Consider the following 27960-nt stretch of genomic DNA (forward strand, 5'->3'; position numbering starts at 1 on the left):
GGCATGCTAGGAAATACATGAGTTTTGGGGGCAACAATGTCAGTTGGTCCATACAGAAAAGATGCCTGTGCTCTTACCTGCTCTGTTAGAGAAACTTCGACTGCAGCCCCAAACTCTCCTTTCCCAACAGAGGACAAGGTTGTCTAGGATTCATGTTTTTTGTTTTTTGTTTTTTTCCGATTCCCAAAGAATATTCATATGAACCATTTACCTTTGTGACTAAGAAAACTAGGTAACTGCAGATATGTAACTTCAGAAAAACTTCTCACCAACTGGAGTACTTGAAAATGTTCTGATTAACAGCATACTGGCAAATAAGAATCTTTTAATTATGGCTTCAATTTATTTTTGATACTTAACTACAGGTATTAATTGGAAAAAAATATGTACGAATAATTGATATCTTAATAAAAAAAAACAACAGTCATACCTGTTTCCACTGTGCAGTTTATTCAGTTTCAAATTAGAAAAAAATACTAAGTATTTGATAATTCACATGCATAAACTCAAACGTTACAGCCCAAAAAAGTACTGATTTCTTTCAGTCTTGTCTTAAGGCGTTCAGGAATTTCATCTAGGCAGACAAATATCTGGAATTAAAAAAAGAAAAAAAAAAAAAAAAAGGAACCCAAATGGAGAGGCAAGCTATAATTCAGTTTTATTTCTGTTAACAAATATGATCAAAGTGAGTCCTGGTAGTATGTAGTTGCATTCTTCATCTTTTCATTTGTATATAGCTGATAGGAGTCAAAGTGATTGGGAAAGAAGAGTTATCTTCAGCAAGTTTTCTTCAACAGTGCCTTGATTTGGAGTGCTGAATAAGCCATTGCAATGTTATGTCTGCCAGGACAGATAAAACAAAATGAAAAACTCAACAGCCTATTTGCAGAGTATAAAGGGATAACAGAGCACCAGCAGGTTAACACAAATAAAAACAAACAAACAAAATCCAGAAACCACAGATCTTCACTCACACCCAATTAAAAATTCAGGACTTAAGACTCCAGGGTTCTGTTTTCTGTTGCTTTTTGTTTGTTTCTAAGTTATGTGCATTTTACACTCCTGAAATATGATGGTTGACATCAAGTTCTCTAAGCCACAGCTGAAGAACTATTGGAAAAACAAAGATTTAAGATGACCATAAAATGTACTGTAAAATCCAGACTGGAATGAAATGCAGTATGAGAACAAAGGCAGAAATACATGACCAGAAGAAAAGAGAAGGGCAAGCATCTGACAAGACATTAAGAAGCCATTTAGGTAGATTGTAGGAGTCCAAGGTCTCTGAAAGACACGGAACAGTGGAGCAGAATTTGATAGCTGAAATTGGTCCCCCTCCTGACACAACCTCATGCACTGGGCTGAAAACTGCAGCAGTTTACAAGCTGATTCATGAGCAGATTAGATGCTTTTGCCTCAAGGCAGTAACATCTGTCAGGGAAGAGGGAAGAGTGTCAGGGGGCAGCAACAACTGCAGCCCTCAAATTTAAATTTGTTGTCGCATCTGTGCAAAGTTCAAGACATCACTCCAGGAATATCCTGGCAGAGCAGCTTAGGCACGGAGATTGCAGACAACAGCATCCCACAGAATCCAAAGCTAATAACTATATACTAATCTTCCCCAGTCTCTCAGGACCCAGAAGCTGGCAGCCTTACACCTATGCCCCTTGATGAGACCCGTTAGCTAGATTGCAGTTTGCACTGAAAAATGACTCTCTCATTCAACTGCATAGACATCAATCAAAAATGCAGACAAAGAGGACAGCTCCCACTCTTCTCCGTAACAGCCTAGTAGTTTCATCACTTTAATAAGCTAAATATATTTTCATTACATTTTTTCATCATTGATATTTGCCAGTCCTTTGATCTCCCCAGGTTCTTGCTCTTGCTTTCAGTTTCTCCAGGTGTTCTTCAAAATATGGCACAGGAATGAACACGGTGCTCCAGCAATGCTCGCACAGTTCTGAACACACAATGTACACTGTCTAGTCCCATCTGTTATTCCTTTGTGTGCATATTCAGGAACCAGTTCAGCCTTTCTAAGCACAGTGTTACACTGGAAGATACTTGACTGATTCTCAACCAGAACTTGAGTACTTTTCATCTCTACTCTCAGAACTACCACAAGTAGGTGATCTACAGTGTTCTGTATCAGTGATCTTTTACATTATTTTCTCATTTACAAATTCTAGCACACCTTCTACTGCATGCTTTTTTACTCCAGGCCATTCATATAAATGAGCTAGGATTAGAACTGACTTTCTCCAGGATCCTTCCAGAAATAATGATGATTGTTACTGTCTTGTTACAATACCACTTTGAGATCCTCCACTGCAGCCTTGCTAATTTGATGAGGATCAAATGCCACATTTATAAAACATGACAGACAAGATGGTACTTACGTAGCTGGGGAATATATCTGAGTTTTGAACAAACTAGTTCTTACTTAACTTGGAGCCATGCAATTTCTGAAGCCAACCAGCTTCTGGAGTCCTTCACCAGCAGTCTTCAGACTTGCTTTCCCTATATTCTACTTCATTCCTTTCAGTGTTAGCTGAGGCCTGCGTCCATCTCAATCTGCCCCTCACTTATGCAGATAGTCCAGACTATGCAGTCTTCCTCAGTCTTTATATCCCTAAGCCTATTCTTCACAAGTTTAGCAGTGCATTCTGTCCTTCCTTCACTCAGAAATAATGGCTGCACACCAAACTGCAGCAAAACTAGACCTTTTGAACCAACTTACCCAAACCCTGTACACCATTTCCAAGAGAATATATGAGTGTCCTGCCTGACACTGCCTAACAAGTTCCTGACAAGCACTCAACTGAAATCTTCCCAACTCTCTGAAGCCCAGGTGTCATAGCAGTCTCCTCACTACCTCCACTACCTGTTTCTCCCTGCCTGTGATGAACATTTCCCCTGCTGCTGGGAGAAACTGGCTTTCCTCCCATTTCCACTCCCACTGTCTCTCACTCAGCTGAGTCCTACAGAGCTGCATAACTCTTCCAACAAGCCTGGTTTCCTCAAGAAGCAGCTATAAATATCTACCCAGGCCGCATTCCTCCCAGCCAGCACCACCTGTCTTAGCAGTGTGTGGGGAAGAAGGGTGGCACAGAGGCAGCATGTCCCCAGCCAAGTGCTGCTGCTGGCACAGCCTGTGCTTCACCCCACTGGCAGCGCTGGCCTGGCCCACCTTCCCTCCCGCTCACCTCAGGGGCCTGAAGAGCTCAGCTTTCTCCACAGGGTACCCGGCGAAGGGAAGGGGAGAGCATGACAGAGGAAAGGGACAGGGAAATGGAGGAAAAAAGAAAAAAAAAAAAAAAAAACAGAAGAGAAAAAGAGAGAAGGGCAAAAAGAAAGGGCTAAATGGGAGACAACTTCGTAAGGCATTTATAGGTCCTCACAGACTTTAGGGTAAATATCACTGGAAGGCCTTCGTACCCAGTTACTTTTTTTTTTTTTTTCTTCAAAGTAACACGTTTTTTGTGAAGGATTCAGGTAGTCTGTTTTTTTAAACACACTTTTCCAAGGCCCCTGACAAACTAATGTTATAACTTCTTGTGGAACTGAATCACTCTAGAAGTGATTTTTAAATTATACATAATTCTGTATTAAAAGCAATTCTATTGAAGGAATACTATTTGAAGCAAAATCTTTCAAAGTAATTTGAGATTTTCAGTTATATGTTGGAGCTAGATATTCAAATCTCATTAATGTTTTAAAACATCTGATCCAAAGTATACACTGATGATGCCATAAGAAAAAGAAGCTTACCGATGTTATCCTTCTCTTTACAGGAAATAGAATAGCAACAGATTTCTCTGTCTTGAATAGCTGAAAGGTTTCTACAGAACAACAACAAAAAATCATTACATGGTGTTATAACTTCACTAAAACTGACAACAGAAATTGCCATTAAATTATGTATTTCCTGCTTTTTATTCAGTGGGTAAAATCCTAACCCCAGATTGTCAATTTTTAAAATATGCTATGACATAAAAAAGTTTTTTAAATTAAAGATTTTAAGTTAATAAAGTCATTTCAAACATTCAAATTTCTCACTAAGTCAATATAATAGTGAATAATAAAAAAGCAGAAATCCGTAAGCTGACAATAAAATTCTGTACTGGCAACTGAATAACAGTTTGTCTTAGCATTCACCTTTTACTCTTTCAAATTAGAATTCAGTGTTTTTAGATCTATTAAATCTTGCAGTCGAGCAACAGTACTCAGCATTAATATTCAATAAGCTTATTATATCATACACAAAGATATCAGATACGATTCCCACTGAAAGGATACTTCTACAGTTAGCAAGACACTGCTTCTTAATTTACTTGTTTTGTTACAAGAATTTCCCTATTCCCCCTCAGCATTTTTGAACGCTTTGCTATTTTTCATTTGTTTATCCTCACACAAGTCACGGAAACATGCAAGAAACAGATGATGCTCCTAGAACAGATGGGAAGTAGAAGCACTGAGAAGGGGAGTCTTAAGCTTTGGAGAAAAGGACTTGGAGGACCTGGCGGACACCAAGCTGAACAAGAGCCAGCAGTGTGCCCTTGCCACAAAGAAGGCCAATGGTATCGTGGGCTGCATTATGAGGAGTGTTGTCGGCAGGTCAGGGAAGGTGATGCCTTCCCTCTAATCAGCACTGGTAAGGCCAAACCTGGAGTACTGTGTCCAGTTCCAGGCTCCCTAGTACGAGAGAGACATAGACATATTGGAGAGGGTCCAACAAATGGCCATGAAGATTATTTAGGGACTGGAGTGTCTCTCTTGTGAGGAAAGGCTGAGAGAGTACAGACCGTTCACCCTGAAGACAAGGCCTGGGGGTGGGGAGTGGGAGGGATATCTTATCAATGTGTACAAATACCTGAAGTGAGGCTATAAATTATATGAAGTGGTGCCCAGTGACAGTACAAGGCAATGGGCACAAACTGAAGCACAAGAGGTTCTGCGTGAACATCAGGAAACGCTGCTTTACTCTAAGAGTAACCGAGAACTGGAGCAGGTTGCCCAGAGAGACGGCATAGTCTCCCTCCTTGGAGATACTCAAAAGCCATCTGGACATGATCCTGGATAACAGGCTCTAGGTGGCCCTGCTTGTTTAAGCAAGGGGCTTGGATCAGATGATTTCCAAAGGTCCCTTCCAACCATTATGTGATTCTGTGATTCCTAAGTTTCAGTTTAGTTGCTTGGCCTTTGGAGCATCCTTCTATACTGAAGGCTTTTCTTCACTTCCTATTGATTACTATTATGTGGTCTGAGATACAGAAACCTGTTCTGCAAAGTTATTGCTATACCACCCATTTTTACAAAACTGTATTTAAAATTACCCTTACAGTGCAATAGTTTAAGTTAGTTTCAGTTATACATAAATATATGCTTTGGATACATGCCAAAAATATTCCAAATTGCTTAAATTTACAGACAATAGTTTGAAAGGTTCCGTTGTAATGTCATTCAAGCACTAATCTGCCACTACAAAGTACTCAGAGAAGTGTAAGTGAGCCTATTACTATCTACCAGTTTTATCTTCAGTGATGAGAAAACAGGATTATCTGAAACAACTTTGCACAACCGAAATAATGATAAAGAGAAGTTCAATCTCCTGCAGTCAGTTATCAGCCTAGATTGCTACTTCAACTGCCAGCAGAACTCGAAGTGGAGCATCTGAGAATGTAAAACAGAATCTGTTACAGCTAGCTATTGCCATAGACTACCAATTCCCCATTCATACATACCCCATTCCTCAGCATTTCAGCTTTTTACACAGCCCAGCTACTTACAATTTCTCAATTAACTGCTTTTCATCCAGTGCACCTGGGAGGTCTCTTTTATTTCCAAGGACTAACACCTGAAATAAATAATTCATACTTATGTTAATCCAGGGGCAGTAAAAGTTTATTTTTGTCCTTAGCCACCTGCTGGCATTATTTTGGATCTCACAACCAAGTATTTAGAATGCAGTAACTGACATACTCAAAACAATCAATGTCTGTGTGAGCATCCTGGAAATACCCCTCCTAGTGTGGGTCTGGTGTGGGTACACATCCTTTGAAAACTGAACCTGTCCAGTCGTCTCTGGGTGTATCAGTATCAGAAGTTCCCTATGTGGATCCCTTTAGCATGAAATTAAACTCTTAAGGGAGCATGCACCAGTGCACTCAAGCCACCAATGACCATTCAATCCACAGGAACAGACTCTTGTTCATCAGAAGTAGGGCCCCAGAAGTAGATACTGGGTCCTCAAGACCATGATTCTCTCCACAGTTCTGCTTCCCTGCTTCTTAACATAGGTAAACCAAGGCACCCAAACCACAACCCACCTAAACACCAGCTAAATGACTGATTCCTTTCCCTCCCCTCTTTGAGCAACCATGGTAAAAATCAGAGGGCAGCCATTAGGAATTAAGTCTGAGAAATGCGGTAAATCTACCGAAGAGATGCTGGGACTTACATTTCCTACACAATACACAATACTTAAGACCTCAAGTATAAATTAAGGTCAGATGAATGGTTTGAGCACATTCTAAGATAAAGTAAGCAACAAAGGCTTTTCTAATTTTGGTTGCATTATTGTTTTCCAGATGTGTTGCAACTCCAAGTCAAAGTCAGGATTGTTCCATTATTTTCCATGCAATTGGAACACAAAAAACTCATTACTTGCACTCTCAGATTGAAAAAGGTACCTTAAAATCTATAATGCCAAAGCCTAAATAAAATAAATTGAAGGAAGTTCAAGCTAGCTACTACCTATGAAACAAAAATAAGTAAAAATACATTACTGCACCTTGGAAATTACTGTGCTGGTCAGGCTGGGGAAATATATGGTACAATAACATATAAAAGCAGAGAAGCTTAATTAAGTACTTCTGAAGATATTAGAGACCTACCCTGTCAAGGAAGGGGCAGTAAGAAGTAAATCAGAATGTGCAAACAGGAAAATAGAAAGACAACGTCACTGCTCATGACTGGTCTGACTGTACATTTCTGTAGGATTTGTTCAATATGTAATTAACATAGAAAAATGCAATAATAATATCAAAACTTGTAATAAATATGGAAAATCACTTGAAAAATTCTCCTCTGAGATGGATGCATTTACCTAATTTTATTTTCATGGTGATTTGATGGGGACTCTGTTGACTTTCTGTCTACTCATCTGCAGCTGACTTCAAGCATTTTCACTGGCAAATACTTGCTTACATAAATGGGCCAAACAAGATCCATAAAGTCATTATTAACTTCTCCCTGATTTGTATGTAGCATTACTTGTTCTTATGATCATTTGGTGATGCCAGCATCAAAGATCAACGCTTATCAGATTGACTCATGCTAGGTCTCAAATGGCAGATTACATTTAACTGAACATCAGCCTCCAACTTCATAATTCCTGACTAGAATTTCAGCAGGACATACTATTCTTTGACACCTCTTACTTCAGAACCAAAGTATTTTTGTACTTTTTCCATACATTTTTAATTTGAAAGGCTAAAAAGAAAAAGAAGTCAAGAGAAAAAGACAAATTCCTCCACAATCTCTGGAAGCAGAGGTGACTACTTGATGTTAGCATCTGCCAACCTTCAGTAAGACAAATCTCACGTCTTAAGATATTGCCACAATCATATCTAGGCCAGTAGTTTAAACCCAGCCAACATGGGGACTGACTGGAAATAATTATTATCTGATAATGCCACATGTGAAAATGAATTTGTTCCAAATCTATTCTGACCTTTAGACTAGAAAATGTACAAACACATTGCACCACTGATAAGATGCTGAGTTGTGTGGAAAATGTTACTTTTTTTTTTTTTTTAAGAGAGCTTGCTGTGTTAAAGCTACATTACACTTCCCCTAGTATTTTCAAGAGTCCAGGAGAATCCATTCATGAGGATATAAGACTACACAGTCTACATTCAGGTAAGAACCATAAAAGTCAAAGTACTTACTGGAATTCCATGCAATTGTGGCTTATCTATCAAACTGTGTAGCTCATTCTTTGAAGCTTCTACTTTTTCTAAGTCTGCTGCATCCACCATGTAACTGCAATGGGAAAACAGTTATTAATGATATTGTCTGCTACTTACAGGAAGTTGCATTAAAACTTCTGAAATGTGACAAATGTGTTCACATTGACAACAGCATTGACACTCACCTAACTGTATAAACCTTGCATTTATTAACAAAGGAAAACACAGAATTAAATATGGGCTGTGGGGAAAAATGGCCTGGAAAATGCAGTTTCTTATGTAAGTGGGATGTGGGACATGTAAAAAACGTTCCTTGTATTGTGCTGGTTCCTCTTACTGAATGGTTTGACAGGTCTAAGTGTCCCATTAAAGACTCTTCCAGAAGCAACTGTTTCTATTGGAAGGATTTTTGCAGTAGGAAAATCCAACATCATCAAGATACTGAAGAGTCACAGGCAAATGGATGGAAAGAATGGCCACTACTAAATACATCTGTATCTATATCTAGTGCTAGGAAACAAGAATATTGCAAGCATAGGAAACAATTTTGTGCCAGCTGCATAACGTAATACCTTTCATCCAGATGGCAGTGAAGTCAAAACAAGACATTGGTAAGTTAAGTAACTCACTCTTACAATCCAAATAGTTTTTTATTGAATTCTGCTTTCTGCTGCTACATCAATGAGGTTCTGAAAAGGACACTGCTGCGTATCTTATGCTTACTCTTTGTTTTCATATTATTACCAAGTTCAGGTAAGCAATTGGTCATAAGAGAAAAGCAGCGTAATTAAGAAAGGGGTAAGTAATTAAGATGGAAAGGAGTAAAAGCATATCTATATCAATATGTATTTTAAGTTACATTTTATATAGGCATACACAAGAAAACTTACACCACCGCATTGACTCCTCTGCAATAGCGTTCCCACATGCTTCGAAACCTTGGTTGCCCTCCAATGTCCCATACCTGGAAAAGGTAAAAGCACACCAACCCCAAAACGTTTTTAAGTACACAGAACTAACAAAACAACTCTTACATGCAGGATGCAGGTTGTATTTACTCTGCCTAAATGTAGGCATCTCTTAAAGTAATTGTCCTCAGAGACTGGTCTTCTCAGCCCATTCCAGTCAATGGGCAAGTCAGTCCTGTGACCATAACAGCTCCAAATGCCCACTTGGACACCCTCTTCCTCTAACTGCAAGAGAAGTCTATCTCAGATAGCAAATACACAGTCTAAAACCCACAGATAATAGCTTATTTGAATGAAAACAGTTAAGGAGTTGCATTTTTGATGGGGCTAGGGAGACCTGAGACAAGAAGGTCTGAAGTGATTAATCAGTAAATCTTAAGGAAGGGGAAGCTCAAATGCTTCTTGGGATTTTATCGATATCAATAAGCTCCAATCCTGCAAATACATACACATATACTATTAGTGCTGGAAAATCCCACTGAATTCCTTATCATCAAAGGGCTACCCCATCATTTTTCTGTAAAGGAGGAACTTATTCTGCTGTGCTTGCAAAAAAAATCAGAGAATAAACAGCTTCAGAACTGTTTCCAAGATCAAAAAAAAAAACAGGGAAAGAATCTAAATCACACCGGCAAGGGCTGCATGATAATACAGCTGTTGCAGCTACATACAAAGACAGTTGTATACAAGTGACAGACTCTTTAAAATATTGATGAATACTGAAAAATAAAAGGATTGGATTTGTTTCTATGTCAAGGGCAAAAATTCCTTATTTCAATCCGATTTAACTATCAGAGCAGTATATTCCATATACCTAAACTAGGAGGCATATCCATTACAGCATAGACTGAATTTAGAAGTAGCATGTGCAGAAGCAAAAATTTATGTCTTCTAAATGTTCTTAAGAGTTGTTTTCATATTTATACTTCCTAAATACAAACACATTAAAGCTGCTGTGGCAGTAAAGACTTGCACAAAACAGACTTAATAGACCCTTGGGGTAAGGACTTCTTAAAGTAATGTGGGCTGTATTTTTTACTCCACAGTCCATAAATCATATTTATGTATCAATTTCTCTATCATTTTCAACACCTTAGGTCCATATTTTGGAAACAAATATTCCCCAAATCACCATAAAAATCATTCCATGATTGATATCTTACCAATCCTCCTGGAATAAAATTAGTATACTACTTAAATGTAGATTGCCTTTGATCCCCTTTATAAGATTAAGAATTTTACACATTAAAGAGAGTTGAGTGAAATTCTGAACATGAACCAGGTATCAATTATTATCTGCACTGACATTTGAGGTGCTGTTTCAAAAGTCTTAATAAAATACACCTTTTATTTTTAAAGCTTGAAAGAGACGACTACACAGTTCAATATTATAGTTAGATGACAAATCTCACACCAACACTAATTATTCCAATAACTCATCAGGACCTTGAAACTATCAGTAGCCATCTGGTGCACATCTGTGTGTCTGGAGAAGTAAACTATATTATTTGCTTGGTAGATCTGAGAGGAAAGAAGGGGAAAGAGGACAGAGCAGGCCAGCAGCAAGGTTAGATTTTTGAAGGCTGATAGCCATTATTCCTGGTAGCCAGAAAGATCTACAAGATGATGTGGACTGGACTAATCAGAAAATAAATTCAAAATAGCAAAATACTGGGTTTGTCCTTATTTGATAATATATTGCATCTATACTATATTAAATTGCACTACAGAACGAGTGTTACTGTCATTAGGAGAAAGAGTCACCTTGAAGCAATGGGAAAATAAGTCATTTCCAGTCAGTTTCCCTAATAAGGCTTACAGCTATTCATTAAAGTACAACACAAAGGACACAAGAGAGATTAGGTGTTTCTAATAGCACTTTGAAATCCATTTTATATCAATATATTATCATTATGTTAACTAAGGAAATAAAATAAGCTGATAAAAAATCCCTCTCCTCCTTGCTTATGAAATTAAAATGGTGCAAGTACTAACTTCCTAATAGTCTTTACTATATTGAATAGCCAGTAACAGTGTTAGCTACTTTATTCCAAACAATTCTCTGCCTCAAACCATTTTCATTGTAAATGACTGAACAGAGAGAACTGTGTTACAATAAGGGGCACCCAAGAAGGGAAGGGGAGATGTGTCAGCATCACAGGTGTTTTCGTGCATGAGCCCTGCACATTTTGTACAACACTTATTTTTGTACCCTAGTATTTAGTACACATGGAAAACATTCTGGGTGTGAACTGGGAGAGGTGAGGGACTAGATCTTAACAACAGAACATCAAGTAACCTGTAAAAATAAAAGTTAATTTTGTCTAGGTGATTTGTAAGAGACTGGATTTCAAATTGCTTCCGTGGCTTTTGTTGGGCCCTCAGGAATATAATTTTCACAATATTTAATAGGTAGCTTTATCCTTAAACCAGCTGATGTTAAGTATCAGACAATGCCTATACAGGATGACCAAACTAAACAGAGGAAGAATTTATTTAATATCCAGTGCCATTGCCTCAGAGGAGATTAAAATCTCAAGGAGTTGCTGTTTAGGCTAAATCTCACCCTAGTCCTACTGCATTTTATAAATCGCTATTTTATCTGTCCCTGTCTATTCCTGCGGAATAGTAATTCTGATCATGCTTGCAGGTTCACGCTCCCATACAGTAATGCAATGTTTTATTTTGTAAATTAGACTAATCCCTGCACGTTGGAATCATCATTTACCATAGTGCTTATATTTAACTGTTTATTCAAATTCTTCTCAAACAGGAACCTCTCTGGGTACGTCTTGTGTTCAGCTTCCATACTTCATGTGGCTCTAAGGCTCCCTCCTAAGACTGCAGCTACCAGCTATGCTTAAGGAACAACCCTTTTCCTTTTGCAGAGGTGTATCATGACAGGTGAACAAAAATGCAGTTGTGGCATACGTTCAAAGGTTTGCAAAAGCTTTCAGTGACAGAAAGGCTCATTAACACTCTAGTTGTGCTTCTTTTAATTAGCTTTTATTGTGGGAGAGTTTGACAGTTAATGAGAAAGTTGCAGGAAGGGAGAAGTAGTATTTTCTCGATGTCAGTTTTTCATGGCTTTTGTTTTTCATACATGCTGGATGGGATTTACCTTCTGATAGAGATGCGTACAATGACACGTCTGTATGTCGATGCACGGGCTCAGTACCTAAGATCTCACTGTGGTCTGACAGCTGTTCAGCTGACCCAAAGCAATGTCTTCTTTAGGATGACAGCATTATGCCCTGGGGTTGTCGGTACCAACTACAGCTCCTCTCACTATTAAAGGAGCTTAACCCTCAGGCAGGCATAAAGCTGTTTACATTCAAGCATCTTAATTTGCTAGCTGAAATGACTCTACAAGCACCTGAATGCAGAAATATATCTTTCTAGTTGGAAGTACTCAGAAAGTATCAGCCAAAAAAACTAACCTGAACAAATAGGTTAAAGGATTGTAAACTCAGAAAAATATTTGGGCAGAATAAGGTAGCATCAGCAACACCTGACAACATGTTGTACACAGGCAAGTCCATGTACACTACTGACACGTCTTAAGAGCTCGCACATACACAGCAAACAGGTAGTATTCAAAGACAACACAATGTGAAAGGACGAGGAATAAATGGAAACCACTGGATTTATTTCCTGCAACTTCAGCCACCTAAAATGTAGGCATGTAACCCAAGTTAAAAGCATCTTCCTGGGATTACAGAGGGAGCCCTGAGGGCACCTAAAGCAGAAAATGATGACATCTGTCTTACGCATCTCCTCTATCAGGCTTCCTCCTTTTCACCGGTCTAGGGCTAGAGGGGAGAAACCCTGAACAGTCACCTACTCTAGACTGGATCCTTCCTTCAGTAACGTTCACCTTCCTCATCTAATAAATGGGAAAAATAAAGAGTTAAACAACCAACCTTAAACTTTTAAATAAAAAAGTCATGTGGCTACATTTTCTGCAGGCAATACTTCCCCAAACACTCTGTTCCTTGAAATCAGTCTTGGTCTGTGAAAGAACCCTGCTGACAACCCCCACTGGCGATAAAGCTCCCCCCCCCCCCCACCCCCCCAAAAAAAAAGAGCGCTAAAGATCTTAAACATCTTTGCAATTAGATAATTTATTTTAGTCACATCAGGAAGAAAAAAAATACTGAATGCACACTTCACATAGTTTATAATTATTTCATCATAATACTTTCACTGAAGAAGTGGAAACAAACTTAGATTTGCAACACAAAACAGCTGAGTAACTTCAACTCCTGAAAACAAGCTCAGAGGCATTTTGGTAGGAGAGGGTGTTTCTCAACGATGAGAGTATTTCTGCCATTCTATCAGAGACACGAGGTACAATATCCAAAGGATCAACAGCTGGATTATAAGCAGGACACAAAAGCAAAGTCTGTTCTCAGTAACCATTTTCTGAATCTAGTGCTGCTTACATCCGCACTGTGTTCGAAGGCAGGATAGCACCAGGGAACCTAGATTTAGAGCTAAGATCCTTAACCAAGATGTAACACACCCCAAAATCCAAGGAGCCAATCCCTCCTAGCCTCAATATTGAGTCTTCCCTCAAGAAGAAAGCCCAGAAGTTGGATGATCATGTGCAGTCCTCTGCACACACTTTTCATGTGATCATGATCAGGCTCCAGACATCAAAATCCTAGAGATTCTGGTGAAGGCTGGTACACAGAAGTTGTAAGCTGTAAGGAGAACTTGCATTTGGAAGACTGACAGCAAGGAGACCAGAGGCAAGGACATTGCTAGCTCAAAAGGGCTGATCAATAACTCCTGTAGTGATTATTAATTTAGCTTGTCCTTGAAGAACGTATTGCCATGAAAGCAAAATGAGTATTTGCTCAACAACAAAAGCTAGTGGGATGCTGGGAAAACATACACACAAGTGTGTATGCTGGGAAAACATACTCCAGTATTGTTAGACAACAAAAGGACATTCTCCCATGTCAGATTTAACCCCCAGGGCAGCTGCCTGACACTCTCCTCACGTGTCCCCTCTTGCCCTCTACTTCTCGGGTCTGAGCAATCCTGACAGATTCTTGGCATTTATCAATGAGACAAAGCTGCTGAGCAGAGAGCTAATCAGAGGCAGCATTTATGGTCCCCTGGTGTCCCAGCAGGATGTTCAAATAGGACATACGTTTAAATAAGTTGCAGATAACTTCAAGCTGAGAATGGATAGAAGATCAGAAGATCAAGAGAAGATCTTCAAGAAGATCTTCAGAAGATCAAGAGAAGATCTGATCTTCAAAGAGAAGATCAGAATCCTAAATGATCTGGACCAATTAGAGGAACAGTCTGAAATAAAACTGCTGTAATTTTACAAGCACAAGTTCAAAATACCACATTCAGAAAGGGGGAACCAAATGCACTGATGCAAAATAGATAACCAGTGAGAGACAGAGGACAAAAAGATCTCACACAGTTCACTTAGTATGAGTCTTCAGTGTTGCAGGTGCTAAAACAGCATGTACTAGCAGAAGCAACTTATGTACCACTTTGGGAACATTTACTGCCCTATCCTCAAAGACTGTGAGGCTCCTGTACTGGTTTTGACCATCAGTCTATATGAAAGATGTCAAATTTTAAAAAGTCAGATCAGCTTGGTGGCCCCCACACATACTGGTGCCTGGGGTTGTTCCCTTCCAGAAGCAGACCTGGTATGTCCCCTTGTTGGACCACACGAAGTTCCTGTCAGCTTACTTCTCCAGCCTACTGAGATCTCTCTAAATGATGAGCCAACCACCTTGTGAATCTACCACTCTGCTCAGTTTAGCAGCATCTGCAAACTGTGTCCCATCATCCAGATCCCTAATGAAGACGTTAAACAGACTCCAGGGTACATCAGTAGCAACTGTGTGGTGTCCCGATGAGGTGACTTAGCAGGTAAGGTATTTTTTATTGTTGCTGAATAGTAGGATGAAGCATTAAAAAGCAAGAGGATTATGTTTCTCTGTGAATATTTGGAAATTGGAAGCTCTGCTATCTAGAGGAGGAAGGAATGCAGCAATGAAGGAAGCTGGAGAGGAACACACAGAGCTGGAATTCTCCTCCTCCTCTGCTGTATTCCAGCAAACAGCAAGTAGCAAGAAGCTTGGCTTTGCCCTCCAGCTCATTTGCTTGCACTTGCCGAGGCTGCAGCTCCCATGGAAGGACGCTGGCCTCTAGTGGTGACAGCTGGAGTGACTGCAGCCCAACCTCTACAGCTCCAGTTCCTTCCAGCGTCAAATAGTCAGTGGGGCTGTGGGGCTGCAGGAACTGGCTGGTGGCGTGATTTTAAGACAGTAAGCTTAATACAAAGTGAAACGGCAAGGAAAAGAAGTTACTCTTTTGCCTGTGTATACAGATTTCTTGTGTTATTCTACTTCTTTTTCATATCTGAGATTATTCTAAGACAACCACTGTGAGAATCAAAGGCTGATTAGTTGGAATTTCACAATCATTTTAAGCAATGTGTAGTGATGCATGCCTTCTGAGCCTCTCAAAATTTGGTATGTCAAAAGAAATGTTGTAGCTGCTCTCTAGCTTATTGAACAGTAAATCTCACCAAACCAAAAGTACTACTACTACTGAGCTAATGCAGAAATGGAGCAATCCCACAAAATCAAATTACTCAGCAAACGACAAAACTTGTTTGGAATTAAACCCTCACATTATTTCTGTCACAGAAATTTTGTCAGAAAAAAAAAAAAATGATAGCTATCAGTTTCATTATAAATTTCATCAAAATAGTTTTAAGATAACCCTAGATTGCGGTACATCAGGTATTTTGATGCTGGAAATCATCTTGTAATTTAATAGCTCAACCACAGCCTCAAAATCCATAAAGCTTCTTGCTTGGATTCCAAATGGTGCCTGGTAAAATCTTTTCTCTTTTCCTCACCTGCTTTTTGCTAATTGTAGGTGACAGGTTTTATGAAATACATTGATACGCTGAATTTATGGAATTGATATGCTGAAGTTCGGCAATACATGGTTAAAGCTAACAGCTTTACAATTCTGATCACGCCCAACCACATGAGCCACATTAAAGATGAAATGAAATTGGCACTTTTCTACTCTTTAGACCTGCTTAAAATCAGTGTTTTTCTTTCAGCGTGGTTCAGATAAATACACAGATATGTCAGTGGCCATACTTTTACACTCTAGGATTACAGACTAAATACGAGAATAAACCTGCTGACTTCTGGAAAAGACTGCCAACATATTGAGAAAGTAGACAGCAGGGTCCTTAGTTTTTGCTGTCTTCCTGAGTTGTATGGAATCTAGAGATAGAACTGTAGCCAGGAAACCAGACAATGACGCTGCGCTAGCATAGTATTTCCTTTTTAGTGGCCTGACTGAAAGTATGGCAAAAAACAGATGAAGGATTAGTATCACCTACTTGTTGGCATTGTAGTTTTCTTTCCCTCAAGTGATCAATCTTAGCCTTCTGGATGACTTTTTGACCCAGATAATTTCTCAGTCTCATTCTTATATTAATTTATTCTGTCATACAGTGTCCCCTTAGACCTATGAAAAAGGTTAGATGCAGGACCTTTCTGCTTAATATGAAGATTGCTCCTGACATGCTTGAAGGACTTTACAGGTTTAGTAAAATAATGCTTTATCCAAGAATTCTAATAGTGGCTGATAGCTGGATATCATGCTATTTCTATGCTTCAGAAAAATAACCTGCTTTGTTGTGAAAGGTTAAATAAAATTACACTCAAATTCCTTCCTAACTATGCTGCAAATAGTTCACTGAAGGATGAGCAAGAGGTATCCCCCTCAGCACTCTCCAGTTATCAGCTTATCAACAAACAATGTAATTTCTTCTCACAATAAAGTAATTTTGGAAACTTTATCTAGCAATTAGATGGTAAGATTTTAACAGTTTATTTAAATGCAGTACTTTTAAGTACTTCTTGACAGGCTTTCAAGGAAATATGCATCTATATATGAGCCATATTCTCCCAAAATGCTTATTTTCACCTATACATTGTTGTAGCAGAGAGACCACTAGAATTTGTTGATAAACATTATTTTCAGTGCATATTGGTTTCCAAACTAAGTACTGTTTTCAAATCTAGTAAACTTACTACTAATGTTAGTATTATCCTCTTTTTCATATACCATCCTTCTTGAGAACAAAGTATAAAACAAGGCAGTTTTACACAGAAACTCATTACCTCATCCCTGAATGAAGCTGACCTTGATGTATCATCTGTGTAACCAATTCCGCTACATACTTTCTTTACCTACTTGAACTATCATAATTCAAACCACACTTTATTTTGAGGACTATGTTTACTTGTAAAATACTTTTGTTTGTCTAGTTGAATGAACCATCAACAGCTTTCTCCGTTTCTTCCATGTCTGACAATTCGGTAGCAGCACCAGTGCAGCACTCCAACTGTCCTTCTGTTTTCTATACATAACCATTAAATCATGGCTTATTGTTTCTTGTCAAAAGACATAAAACAGGGGAACGGAAAGGCAATTCATACTCTTATAGATGATTTATCCTATCCATAATCTTTTAGGGATTATTTATGGTTGAATGAGGCAACTTTTTTATTGACTGTGGCATACATGGACTTCTTTCATCAGTCTCATGGAAAGGCAGATGCGATGAGAATTATATAAACTGGATGTTTAGGAATAAATAAAACAGACTATCCTCTCCTGGATAAATTGGGCAGCACAGCCAATCGAATCTGGCAAATCAATAGATGGTTGCAGGACTGGTGCCACGACCAGGGATTTAGCTACTTAGATTTATTAGACTTATTCACTCCTCTGAATAAGTGAAAACTTAAGACAGTTTGACTACTTAAACAAAAACAAATAGCTTTGGCTTGCAAACCTGCTGCTTCACATGTTGCTGCTTCGTATCACAGCACTAATCAGAATTATGCCACTGGTATAGTTCTCCTACACATCTGCCATTGACTTTTAAGAGGCCAAGAATGCATGGGATGACCTTGGGATTCATACACATGCAAGGCAGTACCTCTGATGTTCTAAATACACTATCTTGATCTACTATCCCAACTAGTGCACATGTTCATTTGTGTATAATAAGTAGAATCTTTGAGAAGAAAATCTATACCATTAGTGCATCAATCAGACTGTTCTGGTACTGGTGGCTATTGACTTCATAAATTCTCTTTCATAACTAATATGAATAATTAATTAATCATGAGGATTAGAAAAGCTTAAAACCATTCAAAGTTTGTAAATCCTAACAATATAGCATTAAACTTTTATTTAAAAAAATATTGCCACATTTTTCCAAATCCACAGTCAGCCTATGTGTGCATACTGAACACATAATTCTGGCAGCCCCCTAGCCACATGCTGTGTTAGCTGTACTTAGAAGTTTGTAGCTATCAGGGTGGAAGAATGAAAAGCTTAATTTTAACTTAAGGAAAACTTATTTTTTTCTCAGAAGTGGAAGGACTGCTTTCTTCCTGTCCATATTCAATGCTCTAAATATGCAGTCTTACAATTGAGTCAATCTATCTAAGCTGCCCTCAAAATGCATGTGCCTGCACCCTGCTTTCCGATATTGGGGTACCACCACCAATCATGCAACCGTTTGGGGGACCGCATTACTTAGGTAATGTGACCATGCATAAACTAGTAGGGTTGTTTTTTGTTTTGTTTTAAAGAGGTTGCATTCAGCTAGATCAATTGGCTGTTCTGCTTACTGCTTTGCCATGTGATAGTTCCTGTGATAAGAAAAGGGGTGCTTGGGTACATGGCCAGGCTTAAAGTGGAACGTAAAGCCTCTCGTCATGGTCTACTTAAACTGACTGTAAAACCTGACCTTTAGTCTCCATCATCCTCACCTGATTCCCTCTTAGGTTTCCCAGAAGGGAAATCTGCTTTGTCCCCAGCATGAGGAATATCACTGGGAGGTTTAGAAGTGCTACCACAGGCAGAAAAGCAGGTGTGATAAAAGGTTATTTTTTGACTTTTTGGAAAAAGAAGTTGATTTCACCTCACTCTACATGAAAGGTTCTGTTTGGAAAGCAGAATTTGGAGCCAATTTTGAAAATACTCAGTTCTGATTTTGATTAAAAGACCTTCTCTTGTAGAGAAGATAATCAGGAATGTGCCATACTACTGTTATGTTCAAGTATATTCCTTCTACAGCAGAATTCAACACTTGCTCAGTAGTAGTGATGGCTGTTAAGACGCATTTAACAGAGGCATTCAAGTCTAGAATTCTATTCTTTTTTTCATTCACTGACATCCACTCCTAGACATTTGCTGCTTCCTCTTGAATTGGTATGAGAAGATACTTTGAGGAATGAAATGTTTAGGGTTTGGCCTTTGTTCATAAATGAGATGAGGCACAACGAAGCATAGCAGAGGGGATCGTGTTTGATGAGAAGACAGTGATTGTGAAGACAGTGGAAAAACAGTACAGTCATTGGTCACAGCCAACACGAGTTCACAAAGAGAAAGCTCTGTTTAACAAACATGATCCTTTTATGATAAGGTCACCTACCTAGTTGACCAAGGGAAGCCAGCTGACATAACTTTTTGGAATTTAGCAAAGCTTTCCAGACCATTTATCACAGCATCCTTCTAAACAAAATATCCAGCACACAGCTGGATAAATACATAATGCGATGGGTGAACAATTGGCTGGCATGCTGGGCTTAAAGGGTTTTAATAAATGGGGTTACATCAAGCTAGTGGCCAGTCACTGGTGGGGTTCCACAGGGCTCCGTTTTAGGGCCAGTTCTCTTTAACGTTTTCATAAATTACCTGGATGTAGGACTTGAATGCATACTAATTAAGTTTGCAGATTATAGTAAATTAGAAGGAACTGCTGACTCCCTCTAAAGTAGGGAGGCTTGCAAAATATTGACAAATAAAGAGATCTTAATAGGGAGATCTTGACAAATTAAGAGTGCTAGGCAATCAGCAAAGCTAGCAAAGCAGCTCCCTCACGAGGGGAGCGGAGGGGCAGGCACTGAGCTCTGCTCTCTGGGGACAGCGACAGGACCCGAGGGAACGGCATGGGGCTGGGACAGGGGAGGGTCAGGCTGGGTGTTAGGAAAAGGTTCTTCATCCAGAGTGTGGTCAGGCACTGGAATAGGCACCCCATGGCACTGGTCACAGCACCAAGCCTGCCAGAGCTCAGGAAGCATTTGGAGAAAAAACACAGGGTCTGATTTTTGGGTGGTCCTGTGTGGAGCCAGGAGTTGGGCTCACCAGTCTTCATGGGTCCCTTCCAACTCAGAACATTCTATGATTCTATGAAACTCCATAGCAAGGAAAAAGAGGAAACAGCTGTCCACCAGTCAGTATACCTTCTCATTACTGCAATACAGTAGATGTTCCTGTAAATCAAGATTTCCCCTTACCAGGCTTCCCTTACTTGTAGCGTAAGCACTACTACAAACAGAGCTGACCACAGATACAAGCCACAAGAGATGAGGGACAGCTTGGATGATCTCGTGTATACTGTGAACATAGGTGAAGAAGGGCCAAGACCAGAAGTTAAACTTCTGAATGAAATTCTGTACATGTTTTTTCATTAGTTTCAAACATAGCATTAATAAGAATTAGAACAGAATGTATAATGAAATAACATCTTCCATTTACAATTTACAGGAGAAACCAAAATTAAAAATCTTTTGAAGTTTTTCTCTCAAAATTTCACAAGTTTCCTTCTTTCAACTCCAGCTGTGTATGCTTTTTGTGCTACCATATATATTTTAGTAAAAATATGATAAAGATATAATCATTTGTATTTATTTTAAAACATTAAATTGGACATCATCTCTGCCATCACACAAAAGATGGTTGTTTAAAGTTACAGAAAAGGATTCCCTACAGAAGAAAATTTCTCCACCAAAGTTTTTGTGTTCTGTGATGACATGCTTTTTTTACTTCAAAGAGTTTGGCCGCTCTGCATTGACTTTGCAGTGGTCATCACATGACAGTTTTTTTTGTTTTTTTTTAAACTCACAAACATGCAAGCACCATCTATACTGGGAGAAGAAAAAAAAAAAAAAAACATTTAGGCTTCTATCAATCATTTATCTTGCAGGAAATGCTCGAATTAAGAATTCTTCTTTGATTATAATTTGTCTTCTTGCTTACCTGTTCCGTGATAAAAGTAAGATCAGATTCTCTGCCAAAGGAGACTCTTATCACATACTTACTGTAATTATCATCCACAAAGTCACAAAACTGAGCTTACAAGGCAATAATGATTCTCCTCCATTTTACTTTCACTCCACTTTACTTTTAAGCTTTTCCAGTTGTTACCATAGACCTAGTTTTAAGGTACTTACTATCATTTATTTTTGGTATTCTGCCAAAATTTCATGGGAAATTAAAATCATACCAAATCATGGGTAACATTAAGAATTTTTAATTCATCCAAACCTGATGTGAATTTCACGAGGGTATATGGGAAAGAGGCTTGGAGTGCTGAGAGGAAATAGCTGGGTGACATTAGACTTTCCATTTCAATAGATTTCAAAAGACGGGCTTATTAGGCACTTATACATGTGGTTGTAGAGGTTTCTCTAGTGATTATTCTACAAGCTTCTATCATAGAAGGAGATACTCAGTTAAAGTGTTCAGCTGAAGGCCCTACAGTCATGAGGTTTTGAAAAAGCATACCAAGATACTAAGACCAGAAACAGGCAGTCACAATATCTATATCCCTATAGTCATTTTAGGTTTTGGATTATTATATTCCTTCAGCTTGAACATCTCCCAAGCAACAGAAATCAATTATCCCTTTTACCACCCTTTACCTGCTCATTGTTTAAAGTGAGTGGGTAGACAGTTACAACTGTTTATTTTCACATTATGAGTGTTCTCAGAAAATCCTTCCTAGGTAGAGCCATACCATTCCAAAGGAAAAAGGACATCTTTAGAACTACACAAGAAAGGAAAGAAAATGAAGGAAAAGAATGGAAAAGTCAAGCAAAGAAAAAAAAACAAAACCCTATATTGTCTTCACCTAATTTTAGATGGAAGTTATGAATTTGATCTAAACTAATCAACCAGGCTTCCTTCAAAATCAAGCAGCAAGAGAGCGTTAATGCTAGTGATTTCCCTTTATTTTGATGCTTATGGCATGAATCACAACCAAAGGGGTGGCATCTATACCTCTCTATATACATAGGAGATGGTGCCCTGACAACTGACTTAGATTAGATGTTCTGTTTCTGGATAGCTAACATGATGTGAACTCAACTATACTCTCTAATGAAATGCATAGCTGAGGAGCAAAGTTGCTTCACATTACACTGAAGAGTTGTGAAAAGGGGGGAAGATAACAGAAGAAAGAGGCACCTCCAGGAGACAGCTTGGCTCCCTCACTATCTCCAAATTTCATGACTTTTCAAATCCAACAGAGTGCCAGCTTCGGCCTGGCATGGATATCATGAAATCACATAGGTGAATGTAACACAGAAATATATATATATATATATATATATATATATATATATATATATATATATGGCTATATGCTTTAAAAATATTTTTGAACTAGGAAAACGGGTAAATGGTCCTATATCACCTTAAAATAAAATTTCTAAACCTTTTCATTGTAAGTTTCAATCGCTCTCTTTTAATTATCCATTCTGTATTAATGCAAACATGCACACCTACCTTTATGGTAACGTTTCCTTTTGTTATTTTCCTCATATTGAATCCTACTGTAGGAATCATATCTTCTGTGAACTGCCCTGACTGGAATACAAACAAAATGGTTACATATATTATAAAGTAATCCATACACAGCAGATACATCTCTCATTTGCAATCTAAATTTTTTATTTTACAAGACTGTAAAAACACCACATTAATTTTCTACAAGAGCATTGGCCAGCACTTCAATTAATGCATTGTCACGCCAAGGAAAACTGTTCATTTCAGTCCCTTTAAATGATCTTTTATTCTCCTCAGTGACAAAGACCATCCCAGAAACCACGAGACTTCAGATAATTCCTCATTTGATCTTTGAGCAAATCAGAATGCAGCATTGTCAAAATACGATTAAAGTAACTATACTTGGATTTTTCCCTATAGTTTCTCACCACTAATACCAACAATTTAACATGAGATGTAACAAATGGTGAAGGAGTACTCCTGGAGAAAACTTCATGCAGTCCCTTCCTTCCGAGTAGGTGACAGCAGAGAAGACCCACTGTGGAAACTAAACAAATGCCACTGAGATGGAAAAATTCAAAGTACTAACTCAGCACACCATAAAACTTAACCATAAAACTTAAGTGCTGAATGCCTGCCTCTACCTCCTTAGTTAAGAGAAGTATTCCTACAAGACAGACATTTATCAATACGACAATGGAAACCTTACAAAAATCTACCCAACTACAGAAGGTAGCTTTTGAGGAAAAAGGTGAAACTCACTTCTAAGAAGGTAACTCATTATTCATTCTTCCTATTCAAAATGCATTGTTAATGAGGTATTATACCTCACCAGGAGTGGTGCATTCAGATATGCAGCAGGGTACTTTACAGTTCTTTCTCCACAGAGGTCCAGGCACTCTGCAACTCACACAGTAGTCCTGGATTTCCAGTCACTTAGAAAGGAAGAGTGTGGTACCTTCATCTTCTATCTACTCCATATTCCTCACCTCATCAACCCATGTGACCTGCTTGGTTGGGTTTTTTGTTTGTTTCTCCCCAGAGAAAATATGGGCATAAGGACCTCACTCCAGCAGGTCCCTCCCATTCCAGAAGCAGATGATCAGAGCTTCAAGGTGCACCACAGCAGCAACATGCCTCCAGTCGTACGCCACCACCACCAGCTATCCCTAGTGCTGTTGCTGGCCACTAAATGCTTTCTGCAACTCTTTTCTGGCAGAGTGAGAATACAGTTTGTACCACGACTCCAGTTTGTGTTTACAGACGAAGATTATTTTAATTGGAGACTTAAAAAGCTGTATAACCTTTGACAGCTATTTGCTCCTCTTGCATGATTTTGGGGTTTGGAATTAGATCCTTTGGGCAAGAAACAACATCCATCAATTTCTTGTTCAACTTTACCTGCGGAAACCCCACTGCTAAATTCTGTACTATACATCTTCCCCATCTTTTGTTTCTGGAAGACTCTTTTTTTCTTCTCATTCCTTGGTTTGGTGACTTGTCAACAGCAGCAGCAAGGAAAAACAGGGAAGACAAATGTACCCGTAGTCTCCTACGGATATACACACCCAGCAGTGACAGAAGTTTTTAATTGGATAGTGTAAGACAAAGCCAATCAGTAACAATCTGCTGTAGCGGGTACTGGCCTAATTTGCTAGAACGCTGGGAATGTAATATCATTATTCAGGCACAGGAAAGCCTGGAAAACCAGACAGCCAACTCAGGAGGCTATCATTTAGGCAAGCTCATAGAAGGTCAGCAGTCCATTTCTGTTAGCAAATTATACACCATGCATAATATGCTAAACTAGAAGACAAAAACCAAAACAAAAAGCAATCATAATTGCTGTAGTTTGGGGGATAGACTGCAACATATTAATGTCTCCTTTACCGGTCTTTATTATTCTAAAAATTTTCAGTTATGGTTAAACAGAACAAACTACAAACTGTTATGTTTATAATTCTTTATTTTCTCCACACAAGAAAATTACTATGTTGAACTTTTTGCTCGTATTAGTCCACAAACTCCAATTACTGTGGTTTGTTTCAAGTGCTGCAAGCACCATAAAGTAAAAAGTAACTTCAATTTTGCTTGCTAAGGAAGTTTAACATGACAAATGGCCTACTTTCGTCAATATTCATGATGTGCAAACAATTTTGTTATTTCTCAGCAAAAAAACAGATTACATCCTGACACAAATGAAAATAACCAGTGCTAAGAAGTTTGTAATGTCCTTTTTAAATGTTGATGAATATTGAACTGACAATGAATACTGTCACTACCCCTTAGTATATCAAAAACAGTGGGCCAGATTCTACTTCATCACATCGTGCATATCCACAGTAAAAGGCAATTAAGTTATCCAAGGCTTCCACTGGTAACAGAGGACTAAATACAGCTCAAACAGGGTGAGACTGTTTCAAAGCATGTTTATTCAGTGTTAGTATGAGAGGATCTCTGAATACTATTCTAAAGTGAGAAAAATAATTATTTCCGATGTTTGGTTAATACAATCCATTGCCATTTTTATTTTAAGAATACACTGTTTTGTAATGGTTATGTTCACCTTGTCATACACCAGCCACATACATTCAAATGCACACAGAGATCCCTATCTATTTGCCATGCCACCCTCTTCTCAACTGGAATCAAGAGTACACTACTACCCATTGCCTTATGCAAAATTGTTTACTCCCAAATTCTTCAACTAGTCTTCTTTAGTAGTTATCAGGGCACGTGATCTCAAAATGGAAAGATCCGGAAGCTACAAAACCAGTCATCTGTTACACTCCTCGAGTCAGAAAACATGGATGCCTTGCAGAACACCCTTAAGAGCGATGTATGCTGACAAAACCATGCCTGCAGCAACAGGAGTGCTATCCGATTTGTGTTAGCATGAGAGAGGCGTGATATCATTCCACAGGTGTTGGTGCACATATGAGTGGGCAAACATTTACAAGCATTAAAACCAATATAGCACACTACTGTTAGAGCACTAAGGTCTCTGAACTGCTGTTTTCCTCTGCTCCCTTTATGAAATCAATACAAGAAGAAATATCATTTATTAAGCCTTTTTTCCCTTCCTCACCAAAGCCTGCTGTTGGGACATGAATGCTCCCTGTGGACATTAAGAATATGGAGACCCACATGAGTGCCTAAAAATTAACTAAAATACAAGTTTCAGAAAAATTTACGTTTATCGAATGATATCCCTTAAAGCATATCTTCATTGTTAGCTGCACTCTCCCTACCCCATTCCTCTTTATCCTTCTCTGTCTTAAGTTCTTCACTCACAGTAATTCAGTCTCCTTTCTTTCCTTTAATCCATAATCACATCTGAAAAGAAACAAGTACCCTTTGAGAGGGTATTTGAAATTACATTGAGACAACACATTGCCTCAATTTCCTTCACTGTAGGCCCTACCCCTCCCTGTCTGCTTTTGATTCTTGACCTAATAACTAATCAGGATGAGGACTGATGAACATATGGGAGCTCCTAAATCATGGCAGGTGAAGCTGCCATACACCTAACAGCAGTGGATCACTGCAGAGAAAAGGGTATCACCGATGAGCTTCCTGATTACTACTAATCACAGTTAATGTATATTTGTTTGTGTTGGAAAGGAAAGCTTTGGGATGCACCCAAATGCAGGTGGGTGGGCAGCACAGCAAAGACGTAGGAGGAGGTTATTTCAGCGTGGTGACAAAATGGAAAACGCCACAGCAGACGTCAGTGCCAGAGATGAAGAAGGCAGCAAGGCCATTGTCACCAGAGGAGGGGAATAGCAGAATCGGACTTGAATGCTGGAAGGAGCTACTGAGGGATTGCAGGAGACAATATTTGATGTCGCTGATAGATGGGGAGAATTCAGTGAAATGAGAGTTAAGGCCTTGGGGGAAGCACAATGTATTGGTAATTATTTGGCGATATACCGACACGGACTTTCAATGATGGGCAACAGGCCTTGGCTGGGGCTCTGTTTGCGGTGGCCACACTTTACAGTCACATCACGGCAGACATCTACCTTCTGTCCATTGCAGGATTTAACATACATCCCAGCCCGGTGCGAAACCCTGGTGGCTGCCAAAGGCCCACGGGGTCCTGCCGGCCCCCACCCCCCACCCCGGCTCCAGGGCATCCCACGCCAGGAGGGGCGGCTCGAGCAAAGCCCCCAACTTGTTGCGGGGAGCATCGAAGCTGGGGCCGAGCCCCGGGCACGCCACCAGACCTCCGCCCCCCTCCCCTACCCGCAGCGACCCCCGGCCCCGGGGCGCTGCCGCCTTCCAGCCTCCCCAACCCACCCCCAGCCCCGCCGGGCCGCGGCCGCGTACCGCCAGCACGGTGAGCAGCGTGGTCTTGCCCGAGTACTGCAGCCCCACCAGGGTGAGCTCCATCTCCTCCTTCCAGAACAGCGAGCGCAGCCACTCCAGCAGCCGCGCCACCAGCGCCAGCATCCCGGCCAGAGCCCCCGACCTGCGGCAGGCGCCCAGCCCCAGCGGCACCGCCTCGCTGCTGGGCATGGCGGCGGCGGGGTCGGGACGGCAAGGAAAGGGGAACGGGGAGGCGAGCGGGAGCCTTCCCGTGATGGCGCCGCCGCCGCCCTTCTCCCGCGGCCACTTGCTGCAGCCAGGGGAGGGGTTTGGCCCGGCCAGGGGCGGGGGAGCCCCGCGGGGGGCCCGGCGGGGAGGAGGCGGCGGCCGGGTGGGGTGGCGGGGACCGCCCGCAGCGGGGCGGCTCCGCCGGGAGATGGCGGCGGGGCGCGGGTGGACCCCGAGGGGTGAAGGAGGGGCCCGGGCGGGGATGGCCCCGGGGTCGCCACATCGCCTGCCACATCGCCTGTCACATTGCTTGTCACAGTTTGTCACCCCGCCTGTCGCCCCCACAGTGAGCATCGGGCTGCCCAAAGGTGGGGCGCCTCGTGGGACCTAACGGGCTGTGTCCGCCTGGTGCTGTCGCATGGGGTACCGCAGGCCTCGGGAAGCAGCAGGGTGGCCCTGGGGTCGCTTGGCTGGTGGTGGGCAGACTGGGCACAGCAAGGGCCCTGTGGGGTGAAACAATCGGTCTGTGGCAGGAGAGTGCTGTGACGGGGCAGGACAGGGTGTCACAGGGCCCCACAGTGTGGGCATGCAGCTGGGACCGGGAGCCACCATCCAACAAATTGCATCCATGCTTTCATTCTGCAGCACTTGTTTATGAGAGTTGGTGGACTTGGTCTACATTACGTGGTCGTTTTGTAGTTCCACCTCCTATGATGACAGTTCTCATAGCCCTCGTGCTTCCCACTTTCCGTGTGAAAGTCTTTTCCGAAACTGTTCTCTGCATGGGGACAGATTGGCAGTTCCAGGGCTTAGCACGT

At 40.3% G+C, this 27960-nt stretch overlaps 1 protein-coding gene across 2 annotated transcripts; it reads right to left on the bottom strand.

Annotated features, from left to right (window-relative positions):
* Positions 1–429: 429 nt before the first annotated feature.
* Positions 430–27511, bottom strand: LOC118175260 (ADP-ribosylation factor-like protein 8B). Of its 2 annotated transcripts, XM_035341253.1 has the most exons (7): positions 26936–27511; positions 22604–22684; positions 8867–8940; positions 7956–8049; positions 5793–5860; positions 3775–3845; positions 430–840 (listed from the first exon to the last, which is right to left on the bottom strand). In XM_035341253.1, the coding sequence occupies exons 1-7, from the start codon at positions 27494–27496 to the stop codon at positions 791–793; spliced, it is 999 nt and encodes a 332-aa protein (XP_035197144.1). In that variant the 5' UTR covers positions 27497–27511; the 3' UTR covers positions 430–790. The 2 variants fall into 2 exon arrangements, with proteins under 2 accessions (XP_035197144.1, XP_035197154.1); XM_035341263.1 differs by lacking the exon at positions 3775–3845.
* Between the last annotated feature and the right edge of the window lie 449 nt (positions 27512–27960).

This window comes from Oxyura jamaicensis, chromosome 1 (assembly GCF_011077185.1).
Source record: "Oxyura jamaicensis isolate SHBP4307 breed ruddy duck chromosome 1, BPBGC_Ojam_1.0, whole genome shotgun sequence".
NCBI lineage: Eukaryota > Metazoa > Chordata > Aves > Anseriformes > Anatidae > Oxyura > Oxyura jamaicensis.

What these genes read in the sequence shown, in the direction of transcription:
- LOC118175260 (XM_035341253.1), bottom strand. Translation starts at nt 27,496, where the DNA reads ATGCTCACTGTGGGGGCGACAGGCGGGGTGACAAACTGTGACAAGCAA. An exon ending in AAGGAAACGTTACCATAAAG is followed by an intron (nt 8,941 to 22,603) that starts GTAGGTGTGCAT and finishes TACCTTTTCCAG; the next exon opens with GTATGGGACATTGGAGGGCA. An exon ending in AGAGGAGTCAATGCGGTGGT is followed by an intron (nt 8,050 to 8,866) that starts GTAAGTTTTCTT and finishes TTCCCATTGCAG; the next exon opens with TTACATGGTGGATGCAGCAG.